This window comes from Cibotium barometz, chromosome 11 (assembly GCF_041138505.1).
Source record: "Cibotium barometz isolate CiBa-2024 chromosome 11, ASM4113850v1, whole genome shotgun sequence".
NCBI classification, from domain to species: Eukaryota; Viridiplantae; Streptophyta; class Polypodiopsida; order Cyatheales; family Cibotiaceae; genus Cibotium; species Cibotium barometz.
The window spans coordinates 13952566-13969575 of NC_141056.1; the positions used below are offsets into that span (position 1 = coordinate 13952566).

Here is a 17010-nt window from a genome sequence, read left to right on the forward strand (position 1 = left end):
GTACCTTGGTTCCTTATCATCTAGATGTGGACGGGTTTACACTTGGTCTACATACACATACTCGGTAGTTTGAGAAGACTAACATTCCAGCGTGATTTCATTGTCTCCTCTCTTTTAAGGGTGTGACATGATCCTCGGGATCATGTGGTTAAGACAATATGTATCCATTCCTCATTGGAGGCAAGACACTTTTACTATTGTTGAAGGTTTTCTTGAGCCCATTATGATTCGCCGGGATCGGAGCATTCATAGAATACCACCACTCATTTCCCACATCCAGGCCCACCAACAAGCCATAAGAAAAGGAGCAGAGTGTGCGTTGATTTATGGCTGCTCTCAATCTAATGCAGTTCAGACAGCACCCGTAGTGGAGCAGAGGATGGCTGGTCTTCTGTATCAATACAGCAACATTATGCTACGAGACCACCCAGTAGACCTGAGGACCAACACATAGTGTTGGTTCCTGGATCAGAGCCTCCCAATAAGTTTCCCCACCGCCTGTCTAAGGCATTGGAGAGTGAGCTGGAACAGCAATTATCCCGGCTACTCTGGTCTGGATTTATCAAGCCTTCCTCCTCCCCATTTGCCGCTCCCATCCGTCCAAAAGAATGATAAGACCACACACTTATGTGTGGATTACAGGCTGCTAAATAAGTTGACAGTTAAGAATAGATTCCCCTTGCCCAGAACAGAGTACATCCTCAAGCGACTCAATGGTGCTAAAATATTATGTAAAATAGATCTTAAAAGTGGCTACCATCAGGTTCGGATCTTTAAGGCCAACATTCCAAAAACCGCCTTCAGGACCGAGCGTGGCGGAATGTGAATTTGTAGTGATGCCTTTTGGACTCGTTAAACAAGATGATGTCTCGAGTTTTTCGGGATCTCTTTGGCAAATGCGTCTTCATCTTTCTAGATGATATCCTTATCTTCTCAGGGACTACAGAGAGCATGGGCAAGATGTGGTAAAAGTTATGCAACCCTTGCAGGACAATGAGTCGTTTATCAATGCCAAGAAGAGTGAGTTTGGAGTACTGGATATACATTACTTGGGATACATTATATTAGTTCATCAGGCATTAGCCTCGATCCTGAAAAAGTACAGGCCATACTCAGTTGGGATATTCCCAGGACAGCCCGAGAAATCCACTCATTTGTGGACCTTTGTCAGGCCTACACCCCACATATCGACAAGTTTTCTGACCTTGCAGCACCTCTCACCGACTCGCTCAAGGCCATGAAGACTCATCGCCAGAAAGTGTCCGTTACGAGCAAGGCTTCAGAGGCATCCCAAGCATTGAAAATAGTTGCCTCCGAGTCACCAATCTTAAAGTTGGCATCATGGGATGATCCTTTCGAGGTGATTACCGACGCTAGTTACCTAGCCATTGGAGTTGTTCTATAGCAAGATGGTAGGCCGGTGGCTTATTATAGCTGCAAGTTGAATACCGCCGAAAAGAATTATTCAGTATATGATAAAGAGCTTTTGGGGGTGATCACTGCGCTTAAACATCTTTTGGGGGTGATGACCGTGCTTTAACATTGGAAACACTTCCTTTACAGGAGAGAGTTCACAATTAAGATAGATCACTAGGCACTTAGATGGTTGCAAACCATGCCCAGTGCCCAATGGAGTAACAGGCAATCCAGATGGAGTCAATTGTTTCGACAGTTTGGGAAATGATTGAATATCTCCCAAGTAAGAATAACCATGTTGCCGATGCTCTAAGTCGTAAAGGCACGATTCAAACATTGCACGAGTCCACTGTTTACAGGAGAGAGTTCCCAGTTAAGACAGATCACCATGCACTTAGATGGTTGCAAACCATGCCCAGTGCCCAATGAAGTGACAGGCAATCCAGATGGAGTCAATGGTTCCGACAGTTTGGGGAATGATTGAATACCTCCCTGGTAATAATAACCCTGTTGCCAATGCTCCAAGTCGTAAAGGCACGATTCAAACATCGCAAGAGTCCACTCTGCTGGAAATTCAAGGAAAAGACTTGGAAAGCATGAAGACACAGTATCCGGATTCAAAAGAATTCAGGACTCGGTTTCAGTTGGTCCTCAGTTCCGAACCAGGCCACTACAGTATACAGTATGGTTGGTTGTTTTTGAAGAACCGTCTTTGTGTACTCAAAGAAAGCGCCAAGTCATTCTCCATGATACTCATGACTCTCTTGTCAGAGATCATCGGGGTATCAACAATACCCTAGAGAAGTTAGAGAGGTCATTTTATTGGGCCCAAAATGCGACGGGATGTCTACCAACACGTCCAAGCATGCCAAATATGTCAAAAGTGAAAGTTCCATATACGAAACAGGTAGGGTTACTTCAACCTTTGCCTGTTCCAGATGGACCTTTCCACAACATCAGTATAGACTTCATAGGCCCTCTTCCCGCCTCAGCTGGATCTACAAACACATAGTGTATGACTATTGTGGACAGATTCACTAAATTATGACTATTGTGGACAGCTTGAGTAAATTCTATGCAAGCAGACAGCCACAACCAAGGACATAGCTCACGTATTCATTCAGTTTTCGTATCCCATTAGTGGTTTGCCACAGACAATCACATCAGACAGAGATCCTAAGTTCATGTCCCATTTTTGGAGAGCATTGTTTGACAATTTTGGGACTAAGTTGCAACTGTCCAGTGCATTCCATCCACAAACAGAAATCATAGTGCCATGACCCGTAGTCGAAATGGGAACAATATCTTCTATTGGTACAGGCAATCTTAATGATAACTTACTCATCGAGTATTGGCCAGACACCATATGAGGCATCATTTGGTCGTCGGTTCTCATCTCTTTGACAAGACAAGTATCACCATCTCTAGAGGCCAACAAGACTACCAAAACATTTTCAAAAATCACTGAGTCAGTGAAGGAGCGCCTTGCCAAGGCTCAGGAAGCTTATACCCTACAAGCCAATAAATCTAGGCCAGATGTCAACTTTGAGGAAGGTGATTGGGTATACCCCGCATTATGAAGCTATGGCTGAAGCAAGTGGACAAGCTTGCACTGGGGTACACTCGCATCATCCTCAGTGCATCATTTGTATATAAGTAATACCTTTTTTAGGAATATTTGCCGTACACCATGACCCCATTGTGCGTCCTCAGTCCAGAGACGATTAGGGAAGAGCTACGTAGGTCAGTCTCCGAGCCATAGAGATCAGTCTAGAGTTGGTCCTCTTAACCCACTTGGAGAATTCATCATACTAGTGCATGTAGCAGTCAGCCTTAGCATTAGGTATGCATTAGTAGCATTAGCATAAGCATTGCATGCCTATGGCCAGCCCATGGCTTCAACAGCCTGTCCAAGGGCTGTGAACAACCCTGGACAGTAGAAAGGGCCAGCCAACAGGCATCTGAAATAACTATGCTCTAATCGGCCAGCATATACAGCAGGCCAACGGCATATCTGAGCATATGCACCAGTCGACCAGCCATGGGACACAGCAACAGCATGGAAAATGAAGGCAAATAACACATGTTGTTAAGCGCTAGCATTAATTGCTATTTCATAGCATTTTTTTTCCAAGATGTGCTGCTTCTACTGGCCGACCAGCTACTGTAGTGACTATATAAGCAAGCGCATATATTCAGCCTAAAATCAGTCAACATCAGAAAAGTCTCTAGCAGTTTTCAGTCAGCAAATCAGCATCCTACTTCTCCAGGCAAAATCCCTGAGGTTCTCTTCAGCATTCAGTCAGCATGTGTGCAGTCCTACAGCTATTCTAGACTTGCATAAGTGACCCCGAAGAGTCTTCTACAATGCCCTTGGATTGGTGGATACTCAGCCAACATACGGTCTTCCTCGTCCTTGCGTTGGGCAGTCATATCGCTTGTTCTCAAGAATTGTCCAGCAGTACTTCATACTCTTGCTTGCATGGGGGGGCATGGGGGGGCCCTTCAATGGGCAATTGGGACCCAATGCTGTGTCGTCTACTTTCTCTTCTATTCTCTTCTCTCTCTCTACTCTGTGAATGGATGCTAAAGATCTCACCAAATGAAGGTATAAAGAAGGCCCTGTTGTGCGTTACCACGATCAACCTCAGTGCATGTAACACCAGCAGTGTCATGTGTCCAATCAGCATGTCATGTCATGTTTACAGGGTCGAAAGTCAAGCGGCCCCTACAACTAGCTAGAAAGGTGAATTGCGGTGTGCAAGCCACCTCCACAAACGAGGTTAAGGCTTGCTATTAAAAGGTTTCTACCCCTCACTTATCTGTTGTTCCAATTCTCAGTAATGCAAATCTGAATCTTGTGTAATTCACATGTTTGTCGTCTCTTAAACCGGTTCCATAATAGGATGTTACCACACATGCTCTTGTCATCTTGCACAAAATCTTGGCATGTAATCCTAAACTTGCACCCTGTTTTGCACTATATATTCCAATATTGTAAGATTACACTCCTGACAGAACCAACAGCTCTTTGCCCTTCCCAAATAAACGATTTGGCAACCCCTTGAGCATCACCAATGATCACACATGTCCCTTTGCTAAACATGACCTCCAGGGGTATATCTTGCCACAATGACATTAAGTGGCTGGTTATCATGTTTCATGACAAATTATGGTTGCTGCAGCCAATGCTGCCATAGTGCACTGGAGTGGGGCAGGGTATTACTGATGATATCCTTAAGGACACTTGTATGAGGAAATTATGTGTTAAACTATCTACCTAAAGGAAGTTTGGATGCACATTATATTAAGTATCTTCACATATGGGTTGTTAAAAAATACCTGGCCAAGGTAGCCAGTGCTTCCACTTTCCACAAGTGGAACGCCAGCAGCCAAGCAAAGACGATTTACATGGCGCCGAGCATCAACATTGTCCAGGCCGTTCAACACAACATTAAACTGCTTGAAAAACTCCACGTTAAACTCTGGGTTCTTGACATTTGCATGATGAGCTTCAATATTTATATCAGGCTTGAACTTCAGCACTGCCTCACGGGCAACCTGGTACAAAAAGTTATGATAAGGGACATCTGCAAAGACTCTTGTATGTGTATGTACATACAAGCCTCTGGGTGTGCATGCACACCTCTGGGTGTTTGTGCACACGCGTGCAAGTGTGCCAACATGGGCGTGCATGTGGACACACATGGGTGCGTGTGTTCACTTGAATAAGTATTGCTACTATCCAAACAAAAATTGTTGAAGCATCCATGAGCATAGGTGGGTGTGCCCAGCACATGATTTCATGCATGTGTGTGTGCCAGCATGCTTGTGCACATGTGCTCGTGCATGCATATGTCTGTGCACCTGCTTGCGTGATGCAGGGTGGATGTATGCATAGGGCACATTCCTTCATGCATGTGTGTTGCATGTGTGATTATTGCTACAATTCACATGAAAATTATCATAAGAACTTAAACAAGCATTATTTTGAGAAGGCATATCTTCTTTTTAAAGGGAACTCAGATCACATTTCATACGACAAAATGCATGCAAAGCTAGCTCACATCACATTTCATATGACAAAACACCCTCACTTTAGCTTTGGAGAGCCCAACATGCCGTTTTTGAAAGAGGAACTGTCGGTTCAAATTGCTCACTTCAATAGTGTCCAGATCAATCTGTTAAAAACAAAATGAAAATAGGAAAACTGTAAGGGAGGAAATCAATTGACAGCACTACACTAATTTCTAGTGACAGTCAGCTACCAACAAGAGAAGCTTGCATGCCCAAAATGCATTGCAGAATGTTCCTTTTAATTGTATGTTCAACACCTTATCCAATCACACTACATGTCTACTTGATTGCATGTTTGAGCACATGAATGTGCCAACTAGGACACACAATTGTTTTGACCATATCCTGTAAACCACTTGTGGTTAGCCAATCAAAGGAGAATAAGGACACTCGCATCTAGCTCGCTGCTCAACCAGAGAGCCATTCACACTCACCCCTGAGCTGGAGGTTAGAAGCATCTAGAAACTTGGCTCCACGTGCAAAGCCCTGACATGTCATACCACCGGGACACATCCCTCCAATGTAAGCACGAAGCAGTCTCAGTAGGGCCTAGAGTCTAGGTATGAGGAGCTCCCTCTCAAACTGACTTGGTAACTCACTTAACTAGGCCACATAGCATACCCCAACTCTAAATTTCTCAACCTTATTTGATCTCGCACTAGGTACACTTCACACAACCCTTCACACAGAATTTCATATGCAGCCAATAAAACAGCGGGCCAACCAAGGCCAGGGTCCCTTGTATGGCCGGGTGTCCCTCACTAGGTGCATCATGACACTCATACAAAAATATGTCCATATCATTGGGCACACAAACCCTGCCATTTTTGAACAGTAATCCACCTCAAACTGAGTACTTAGTGAATATGTTACATGCAGTGAGGTTGATCGTGTGATAGGTGTACATCCATGTACGCCTAGCGGGTGATAAAATCATCTGGTGAGAGGTGTAGAAAATGGCTCTTGTAATGAGCCATTTTCGTGCCTAAGGGCTCAAGGGGGCTAGTCCATGTCCTCTCTGTGTCCACTCTAATGGTATCCATCCTGATCACGCGGTTTTGCTCTGAGCGGGTGAGATCCAAAAATGGACAATCCAGACTGTACTAAAAGGGTGGTAGTGCCTCTATCCACAAACCATGATCTCATCTGAGCGTACCAGCAATGAGTATCTCCATCCTCTGCCAATTGTATGGATGAGGTCAATGCCAATCAGGAGTACCTCTGCTGAGGGAGCTCCCATAGCCGCTGTAAAAAGGTAACTGCCTGGAATAGGGCCTGGTGCGGCACCCAGCTCAGCCCGAACAATCTCATGTGGTACTGATGATTTGCTCCGAATCATGCAGGCAATCATCATAATCACTGGTCTCTCCATTTGCCTCCATCCCTCATCCATCCCTCTCTGAGATCTGTGATGTATGCTGGGCTCCCAAATTGGAGCTCCGTGCAGGAGGGTCAGTGTGACAAGCGTATCAAATAGCCACAATTTGGTGCGCGGCTCCTGAAACTGTATGTGTGCACACTGCCTCTCAAGTGCCCCCAAGGCTGCATGCCCTCGAGCTAATCTAGCTGCTGCTGCCTCCTTCAGGGAGAAACGTGGGCCTGTGAAAGTAACTCCCAACTAGACATATGACCTGACGTACTCAAGTAGAGAGAGAGAGAGAGAGAGAGAGAGAGAGAGGCGTGGGAAAAAGCCTGCGAGAGAGTCCTGCCCGCCTATTTGCAAAGGAGAGAGAAACAGCAAAGCCTGTCAGCTACCACTTCCTGTAGCCCCACCTGCTCACGAAGAGATAGAGAGAGACCGGCATCTTTGCAGTACAAGAGAGGGGAAGAAACGTGTGCAGCCCAGCCAGCCGCCTAGAGAGAGAAGGAAAAACGTGCAGCTGTAGCCGGCCAGTTACAAAGAGGAAAACGTCTGCTCTGCAGCCCCTGTGCACTACCTGCCCAACCAGCATACAGTCCAGCCTGTTCTCTGTCCAGCCTTCGTACAGTCCAGCCCGCCTATAAACAGGAGAGAGAGAAAGCGTAAGAACTGCTGCAGCCGACGACCTGTCTCCCCCACACAGCCAGCCGACTTCTCTTCTCCAAAAAGCAAGTGAGAGATGGAGAGGGAGGCGTGTACTCTAAAAGTAGAGTAGCCCCCCCTCCAAAATTATCCTAGTGGCCCTCCCTTAAAGTTTTTAAAAACTAAGGGCCACCCAAGGTTTATAAACCTTATAAAATTTAATACCTTGGTTCCCCCCTTCACACTTGGGGTTGTCCACACACATTACTTTTGTCCGTACACCCAAGTATGCATCTTGCTCACCAACCACCATGCTGACACTCATGCTGTTCCACTTTCACAGGGTCATGACACATGAAGTCAGATTACTTTTTATGGGGCAACCTAGGGCTTGCCAAGGATTGTACCTTTATGTACTATATTAAATATACTGAAAATACAAAACTCTCTCTCTCTTCTCTCCATCTTCTGTTTGCTTTTTGCATCTACATGTTCTTGGAAAGGTGTGAAGGGCTGAAAGAAGACTCCCAGAGCTTCCACATGTGACATCGGTATCAGAGCAAGGCTAAACACTTATGGTGTCCCAAATGAAGGTGCACAGTCGAAGGAGAGTAACACAAGACTCCCAGGAGGTTGGTTGGTAGTGTTCCACAAGACCCAAGGGGAATGGCAGCCCTATGAGTAGCAGATGCCACTTGGGGCATACCAGGAAAGGCTTTCAGGAAAACGGTTCCAAGGGATGATGATCATCCAAGGGGTGGAGTGAGAGTCCCAGACTCAATAATCAGGAAAAGAAGACCAAGGAAGTGTTCAGGGACAAGGCAAGAAGGCAAGGAACAAAGATGCACGTATCTTCATCAGATTTGGAGTGCAATTGGAGATAGGGCAAGGTTTTCAATGAAAAGGTCGCCAGGAAGGGAAGGATGACAGGTTTGGGAGTCCATGTGGAGACAAAGGGGATGATAATAGTCATCTAGGGTCAGAAGATGGAATTCCGTCATCAAGTTTAGCAGAAGGGGATATCATGAGCATGCACATGTACATGCTATTCCCAGGGCTAATCCCGGAAGGGCAACCAAAAAACAGAGCATTTAGGACTTGAGCAGGGCAGAGGAGGACAGCATAGCTTTGATCAGGATCTAGCCGACAGGGATCTGAAGGGACTACTAGGCTAGTCGACTGCTTTTGTGGAATTAATGTCCACAGATGCTGACCAACAACAGTCGGCCAACGGATGGAAGTGTTTCTTGGCCTGTAAAAGGGCCAAATCACATAAACATTAGATTATTCAATCCTATAGGGATTGGATCCTTAGACAATAGACTAGACTTCATGGAGTCAGATTACCTTTTTATGGGGCACCCTAGGGCTTGCCAAGGATTGTACCTTTTTGTACTACATTAAATATACTGAAAATACATCTATCCCTCCATCTTCTGTTTGCATTTTGCATCTACATGTTTCTAGTCAAGTGTTTAGGGCTGAAAGAAGACTCCCGGAGCTTCCGCATGTGACATTGCTCTAGGCACCCGAGAGGACACAGAAATGGGCATTGGAGCTCCAGTGTCAAGTGGAATAGCGAGCTCCCAAGGATTTGGGAGAGATTTAGCTTTGAAACATGGTTCTACATGGTGTTCACATACATTTCTAATAAGGTGGAAATTGGAATACAAAGGACCACTCTCCTAAAATCTAGGAGGGTTACTGTTTTTGGACAACCCCCAATGGAAATTCCGTTCACGTCAAGTGTGTAAACATTTGCCTTGTCAAATTAAAATCATACACGATTGAGAGCGTCAAGAAACAACTCACTCTTATAGTATGTAAAGTTTAAACACCCTTATTGTTCCTCAGCTCAAAGAGGGGGCTATGTCAAGCACACTCACCTTAGTAAATGTATTTTCTTGCTAGATGTGAAGATGTCAATGCTGCTATGTCGAGCACACTCACTTTATTTAGTACACGTATTTTCTTGCCAGATGTGAAGATGTCAACACAACCAACATTTTCTTCTTTTTCCCCTTTATTTCTTTCTTCTCCAAAAACTTATCCTTTAGACTGGATGTGCACATAGGCATGTAGACAGGCGTACACCTCCAACGAGGGCAAAATAGTCACTCAAAAAAAAATAACCCAAAAAACAGAAAATAAATAAATAAATTTCGGATAGTAAAATTATTTTGGAAACAATCTACCCTAAAACCCTCGAACTAGATCAAAAACAGTAGATTTTTTTTGCTTTATGGAAACCCAAAACGTATCTAGAGAAAAACTGAGGACCCAAAACTTCGTTAAGCACACTATTTATCTTCTTCTTCTTTTTTGGAAAAAAAATGGCGACCCAAGTAAATGGCAGCAAATAATTTGATAAATACCACGTGAATGTCTTTGAAACCAGTAAGAGCCAACGTTTTCAGCAATTCGCAGCCGATGCCTCCGGCGCCAACCATGAGAACCTTCGCTTTCTGCTCAAAAACAATTTTTTCATTGAAAAAAAAAATCAGCTTAAAAATCCCAACTGCAAAGCCTCGACAAAATTTAAATACTAAGAAAGCGGGGCATGCCTCAACGATAGCAAGCTCCTCTGCTGAAGCCATGGCGCGATGGCGTGAACTGAACGGACAATCATAGTTTTTATGTTTATATTAATTATTATTAATATTCATATATGTGCGTGCAATTTTGTGTGCATATATTCAGAACGTTTTGTGTAGCATATTTATTAATGCCACTCACGTGGCATTAATAAATATAAGTTAATAGTAAGGCTATACTCTCTCCCCCTCGCTTTACGTGCTCGTCGCCAACCACGACCTCTGCGTCATCGTTCGCGAGCCCTCCGTCAGTCTTGCCTTTCACCACTGCAACCCTCAAGCCCTCCTCCTCCTTTCGCTACTACACCCCTCTAGCACTTCTTCACCTGCTCGAACCCCTTCCTACGCGATTGTTATAGCAGAACAAGACAGACAGAGAGAGCGTCTTCCGCCACTGCAGGCCTCAAGCCTTCCTCCTCCTTCCACTACTACACCCCTCTAGCACTTCTTCTCCTGCAACGAGTCAGACAGAGAGAGAGAGCATCCTCCTCCTTCCCAGCCGACTGTATACGAGAGAGAGAGACCAAGAGATTCCCGGCTAGACACAAAGAGAAAAAGACTTCTCCTCGCCGACCTTACATGCTGGAGCATGCATGCAATCCAAGTGTCCAAAACACTAAAAAGGCTAGATTTGATTCATTTTACCAAATGTCTTGAAACCTTTCAAACAACGCTCATTAATGCGCACTTAAAAAAACGTTGTGGGTACTTATCTTTCTTGGTCTGCATATTAATGTACGCTTACGTGGCATTAATGTTTACAATCATATGTTAAAACAGGCCGAACTTGTAGTGGAAGGGTTATGGTACAAAAATTGACAAGTGACATCATTAGATATTAAATTTCTATGCATATTGCTCTAAAACAAGAGGCAAATCCACTTTTGAAACAAACGTATATATTGATTTACACGATACTTCGCAGTACTTGAAATGAGCCCAAAACTAAAGATTGTATATTCAGAGAAGGCAATCGTGCATTGTAGATGGAGACAATCAACAAACACATAAATTACATCATATTATTTACCAAAGAACCAATTTAAAGAAAGCAAGCATCGTCCTTTGGCAAACCGACATATTTTCTAGTACTAGGAGAGAGAGGCACATAATCTTGTCCACTTATAATTGCCTCCTTGAACTTTGTTGTTTTTTTCTCGAACAGACAAATAAGTGTTGCTATAGTCTTCTTCCACAAGAAGCTCCTCAGTATCAACCATAATTGGATTTTGACGACTACTTGGCTCATCGTGTTCATCATTGTCATGATCACTTCTTCCACGGTTTTCTTCTCTTATTATTTGCATAGAAATATCTTCTTATTGGTATGTCCATGTAAAAAATGGTTTCGATGTCAGTACATTGTGTCAAGTATGGGATTTTTATCACTTTCCAAATTGACGAAGCTCGCTTTCTATTCATACCATTCTCCTATTTTTTTAAGTATGATCCACGATGCAACACAGTAATATCTCCCAATGCATATCATTCAAAGGAGAGTGTTTTCAAGCATTTCACCGAATTTATTCGGTATGTAGTTCTCCATGAAGACGCATGCACACTTAAACAAATTAACTAGTGATAGGCATACCTTATTCTTTAGATCCCCTTGACCATAGACAGCATATAGCTGTTGGCCACGAGTTATTTCTTCAGATGAAATGCTGTGGCATAAGAACTTGAAATGGCTTTTATGAAGATCCTTCATGCAGTAACCAACCATACCTTCAAAAGTGTACATACGGATTTGACGCAATCCTCTACACATGATCAATCCTCCTTCAGGTTTGAAGAAGTCCCATCACATGTACATTTTTATCAAGTTCTCAATACTTATTAGAGAGGGTGCCATAAGAGAAACCACCATTTGGAAATGAAGATGGTTTAGTGTTCAGTCCTTCTCTAATGCAAACATTGCTTTAAGACACTGCATACGAACAAACTCTTTAAGAGGCTCCCAATTGGATACATCTATATCACCGTTTCCAATCCCCAATGTCACGGAGGCTTTTCAAAAAGCTTGGTCTTCTTTTCAACATGGAATTTTGGGTAGTTGCTAACATGAGGATCTGATACCACCTTCTTGCCTTATGTATTGGGAGTGTCACAAGATGTTGCGGTCATGTTTGTTGTAACTACAAAAGCATGCAACTAGTTAACAACAAATAGTTACTGCAATCATGGTTATTCAAGATAACAAATTATATAATGAGTCATGCAACAAATTTTCATGGTTATTTAATAGAAGATTAAACCAATGTAACACATAGTTATATGGTTGTTAGAAAATACTATGCTTCTTAAAGCTTACAAGAAACAAACCTAGCGATCTTGCTTTTCTTTTCACCCCGCAAAAGCATATTGCAAATGCATGAGGGACCCCTTTCAAGCGGGGTGGGTATCCTTGTAGATTTGTAATTTGTAAGTGGATTTCTTTGAGTAGTAGACTAAGTTGGCTCTGCTTCAAGACACAGAAGAAAAGGTGATAGAGGAGTAGGCACTGAATTAGTGACATCACGACGAAGAGGGAGCCTTTTTTGGCGGCATGGTTACAAGCACATGGAAAAATAAAAGAGGACAATCCTTATAAATAATCCTGCAGATTGGCCAGCTTGAATAAGAAATAACAGCCATGGACCTATCGCGGTTGTTGCGAGCACATGATGTGATGTCCATCCCTTACAAGGATGGTGATCCGTACACAATTACATCAAGATCCATGTAGAAGAAATCATATAGAGCAGTCGATATCGGCCAGAAGATTTCGATGGCCATGAAGGAGCACAAAAACACCAGAACAGAAAGGCTGCCATAAATCACAGCATGTAGCAACTGGAACCATCAGCATGCCATACCCTAGAAGCTCACCATGGATACCACACATAAGGTCATGTTGTTAGCCCGCACCAAGGAACGATACAAAACGCCAGAAGCTCGCCGTCGACAATGCACATAAGATCATGTTGTCAACCACACCATGTCGAATCCGTGCCTACCACAGACCTAAACACGTCGGACATCCAATACGACACTCTCAACACAACTGAGAATCTCAGGCCTTTGCGCAACAACAAATCCAAACAGTAGGATCCCATGGCCCAGAAGCGTGCCATGGTTGGAAAGCGAAGAGTGTCGACGAGGAAGGCTGCCGCACGCAAAATGAACGATACAGAACGCAGCAGCACATGCAAAAGAAATCACACACTTGCGATGCATGCCTGCCACATGCGAGGAAAAAGTTGACACGTCCACAGATTCTAAAACGATTAATTCAAAGGTCGAAATGTTTAATGATTTTTTCTATAACAATTAATTAATTAATCAAAATAAAGAATTTGGGTGCTTATTCATATGTGTATGTGGTGAAAAGGGGTTAAGGGTCTCTTCGAGAAATTAGGTGGAGAATTAAAAATGGTTTTAGTCTCTCTCTCTCTCTCTCTCTCTCTCTCTCTCTCTCTCTCACGTGATAGAGCTGAGGGAGACCTCTCGGCCATACTCATTAGCCCCATGCTTGATATTTTGGAGAGTGGTATACCATCTACTCAGAGCTGATGTTGCTCTCATGTTTCTATGTTCTTAGTATTCCATGATGAGTTTCCATGGACATTATTGTATCACTTTGGTCTCACAGGCCCATTGGGTCTTTAATAGACGCTTAATATATCTTTCTTTCTTTTCTCTCTCTCTCTCTCTCTCTCTCTCTCTCTCTCTCTCTCTCTCTCTCTCTCTCTCCCATCACTATGGAGTGTCTCTATGGGGCTTTGGGATATTCCAATAGGTCAAGGTCTAATTTCTTTTTCAAACTTTTCAAGGGTAAACGCTAGATTTGTAAGGGTAAAATGGATAAGCGTGTTGTTCTAATGTTTTCAGGGTGATCATTCCTCCCACCCAAGTAGACAGTAGATGGTCAAGCTCCTCTATAATGCATCGAATACTTTGACCTATGAAGAAGATGATAATTTGGAGGAGCTAACAAGTTGCAAGATCAACTGCTACATATATGCTTATTAAAAATTGAGATCCTAGACTAGTCCCTGATCCTGATTACTAATAAATACATATCAACTAAAAAAACATTGATTTGAATGCTTAGAATAAGCTAGCAATCAAAATAAACCAAGAATGATGACTCTACCTCACAACTAGTGTTTTTTAGGGTGACGACTCTACCTTACGAAATTGGTGTTTTTTTCAATGTAGGAAGTATGCACTATACTCTCAAATAATCCAAACGCGGACCTAGTCTTAAGTTTTTCATGAAGTGAAAAACTACTTGGTTTTTCATGGCCATGAAAAAGACTTTCCTGGCATGAAAAACTATGTACTTTGCAATTTTTCTTTATAGGTTTGTATTGATGCACATTGATGTCTCTATTTCACCTAGCCCATTCCTTCACCTAGCCATGCACATTCTTTTACCTACAAATGCACATTCTTTGAACTGGCAATGCACGTTCTTTCACTTGGCCTTGCATGTTCTTTCACCTAGCCTCGCACATTCCTTCACCTGGCCATGCATGCTCTTTCACCTACGAATGCACATTTTTTCATCTAGGCTACACATGTTCTTTCACCTAGAGCCACATGCACATTTTTTCACCTGTGAATGCACATCCACACACCTTTCTCGCTCACATGTGAACACATGTTCATAGTCTTATGCATACACATTCATCACCTTACATATGCACTTCATTGCCTTGCGCATGCACATTCCTTCAGTGGCCTGTGAATGCACATTCCTTGCCTTGAGAATGCACATTCCCTCACTAGACCGATATATGCTTATTTCTCACTATCCCCTCTATTTCTAGCCAAACTCTTGCCAGTTTTATCCACAAAATCGCCCTCACACTATGCATGACTCTGAAGTCCATTTTTTGATGCATTTGCAGTCATCTGGTTATCATGGTCGAGCAACAGACTTTAAAAACCTCCTTTGAACCCATCATACTGACTCCCTCAAAGAAGAGGAAGGCCCTTGAGGTGCACCGCCCCATGGAAAACATCTCAGCTAACACGAGAGCTCCCCCTAGGCCCAAGTCCTACTTGAGGAGACAGGTGATGGGGCCACATGATCCATAGTAAGATCTTGTCTCTCGACGATAAGGTAGAGCACAAGTTGACATACCGCACTATGCTCTGCTATGACATTGATTGCCCCAATCAAAAGTGATGACCTTTCTAGACATCTTGGGCCTTGGAGGCATGGCAACACTTCCCATCGAGGGCCTAGATCTCTCTGCTTGCATGAGATTCATCTCCACCTATGATGCTGAAATCATTGTCAAAGATCCCTTTGTCATTATACGCACCATCCGCCTTGCCTTACAATCTATCACTCCACTTAACCCAAGCTATCCAACCTTTCTTATTAGAACTCCAATGCAATTAACCAAGCAATAGGAACCTCCATTGAACACAATCCAGTGTAATAACCACTACATTGGCAACCCTCTTTGACACTGCGTCTCCTTGCAAACACTCTGCCTGCTCGCTTGCACTACCTAGCTTCCCTCCAGAAGCTCAAAAGGACCAATCTCAGATTTCCTAGCAAGATTTACTACACTCATGCACCCAAAAAGGCCACCACCTTTGAACAACCACAATGCATCTTGGAGGCCTTTGCTAACATTGCCTACTTGAAATGCAAGAAGAGGTTACTCCAAAGTCAGCTTGAGGTAGCATAGGCTACCAAAAAGTAAGCCGTGGTAAAACACCAAAGCCTTACCCAAGCTTAGGCCATAGCCCACAAGTGGCTGCCCAACATCGATGGTCTCCACCACCATAACCAATGCTCTTAGAAGAGGTAGATTTTTGGGTGCACCCTCACCAGTAAGTAAAGGACCATTTAATTGTTGAGCTAGAAGGACAGCTTGCCCACCCAAAAGCACTAACAACACAAGTTGGACATCCTCATGGACACCGTCTCCTTGACCAAACCACCCATAGCCCCCGTGGCCTTTGATGCAAGATAACTTAGGCCATCCCCCCTCCTCAAGCAAGCCACCCACAGCACCCATGGCCTCTGTTTACAAGAGAAATTATGGATCCACTTTCCTTGATGCATAATGTACAACAGGGTTACCCCTCTTTTCCCTTCACTACCACCGTTTCCAACCACACCACCCAAGATAACGCCCTCACTTCACCACCAACACCACCTTCACCCTCCTCTCCACCTAAATTCTCACCACTCTTCACCACCCTCAGCAAAGTCTTCAATGGACTTAGGGACCTTGCTAAATCCCAATGTACACCATAATCCAAGCCACCAACCAACCTCGAGGCATGATCCCGCAACCCCTTTCCAAAGAGTCCAAAGAAATCCTCCCCCTAGAACCACCCCTCTAGTGTGGGGTGACAACCTCAACCACTTAGAGTTCGAGACAACCCTTTGGGTACTCGACCGGGCTACCTTGAGGAGAAACTAAAACCCACATCCCCAAAGACCGTGGAGGATACAAGAGACCTCATGCAAATGCTCCCCATCAAATGATGGCAGAATAACCAATTTGAAGAAGCTCTTACTTGTTGAAGCCTATAGATCTAGCATCTCCCTTATCAAGGTCTACCTTGAGGAGAAATTGAAGCCCCATTGCCCCAAAGAGACCGCCCACCCCATCACCCATGAAATGATGGGAGAACATCCAGTTTGAAGAAGGTCTTACTTGTTGAAGCCTACCCATTAGAAGGAGTATTGCTATGCTCCTTTCTACGTAGGGATTAGATCCATCTATTTCCCCATCAAATGTAGGTGTGGGCATGGGATTATTTTAAGAATGCGAGAAGAACCCAAAGCCATAGTTCAATTTTCCATGGTTCTTCCCTCCTCTCCAAAGCCACTAAAGCTCCTAGATGAAGCTTGGATGTTATGCACCATATGCAAATTTATATATAGTATGACTATATGTGCCCAAC

General features: G+C 43.7%; 1 protein-coding gene across 2 annotated transcripts in view; it reads right to left on the bottom strand.

Annotated features, from left to right (window-relative positions):
- Window positions 1-10275, bottom strand: part of LOC147633791 (SUMO-activating enzyme subunit 2-like) — a 40065-nt gene extending 29790 nt beyond the window's left edge. Inside the window, exons 1-3 of one of the 2 annotated variants that reach the window (XM_086804833.1) lie at window positions 9871-10007; window positions 5514-5597; window positions 4759-4977 (exon numbers count right to left, since the gene is read on the bottom strand). In XM_086804833.1, the coding sequence (XP_086660959.1) occupies window positions 4759-4977; window positions 5514-5597; window positions 9871-9945 (378 nt within the window). In that variant the 5' untranslated portion in view covers window positions 9946-10007. Of the gene's footprint in view, window positions 1-4758; window positions 4978-5513; window positions 5598-9870 lie in introns of both variants that reach the window. The other variant, XM_086804835.1, reaches the window with a different exon arrangement.
- Window positions 10276-17010: the final 6735 nt, after the last annotated feature.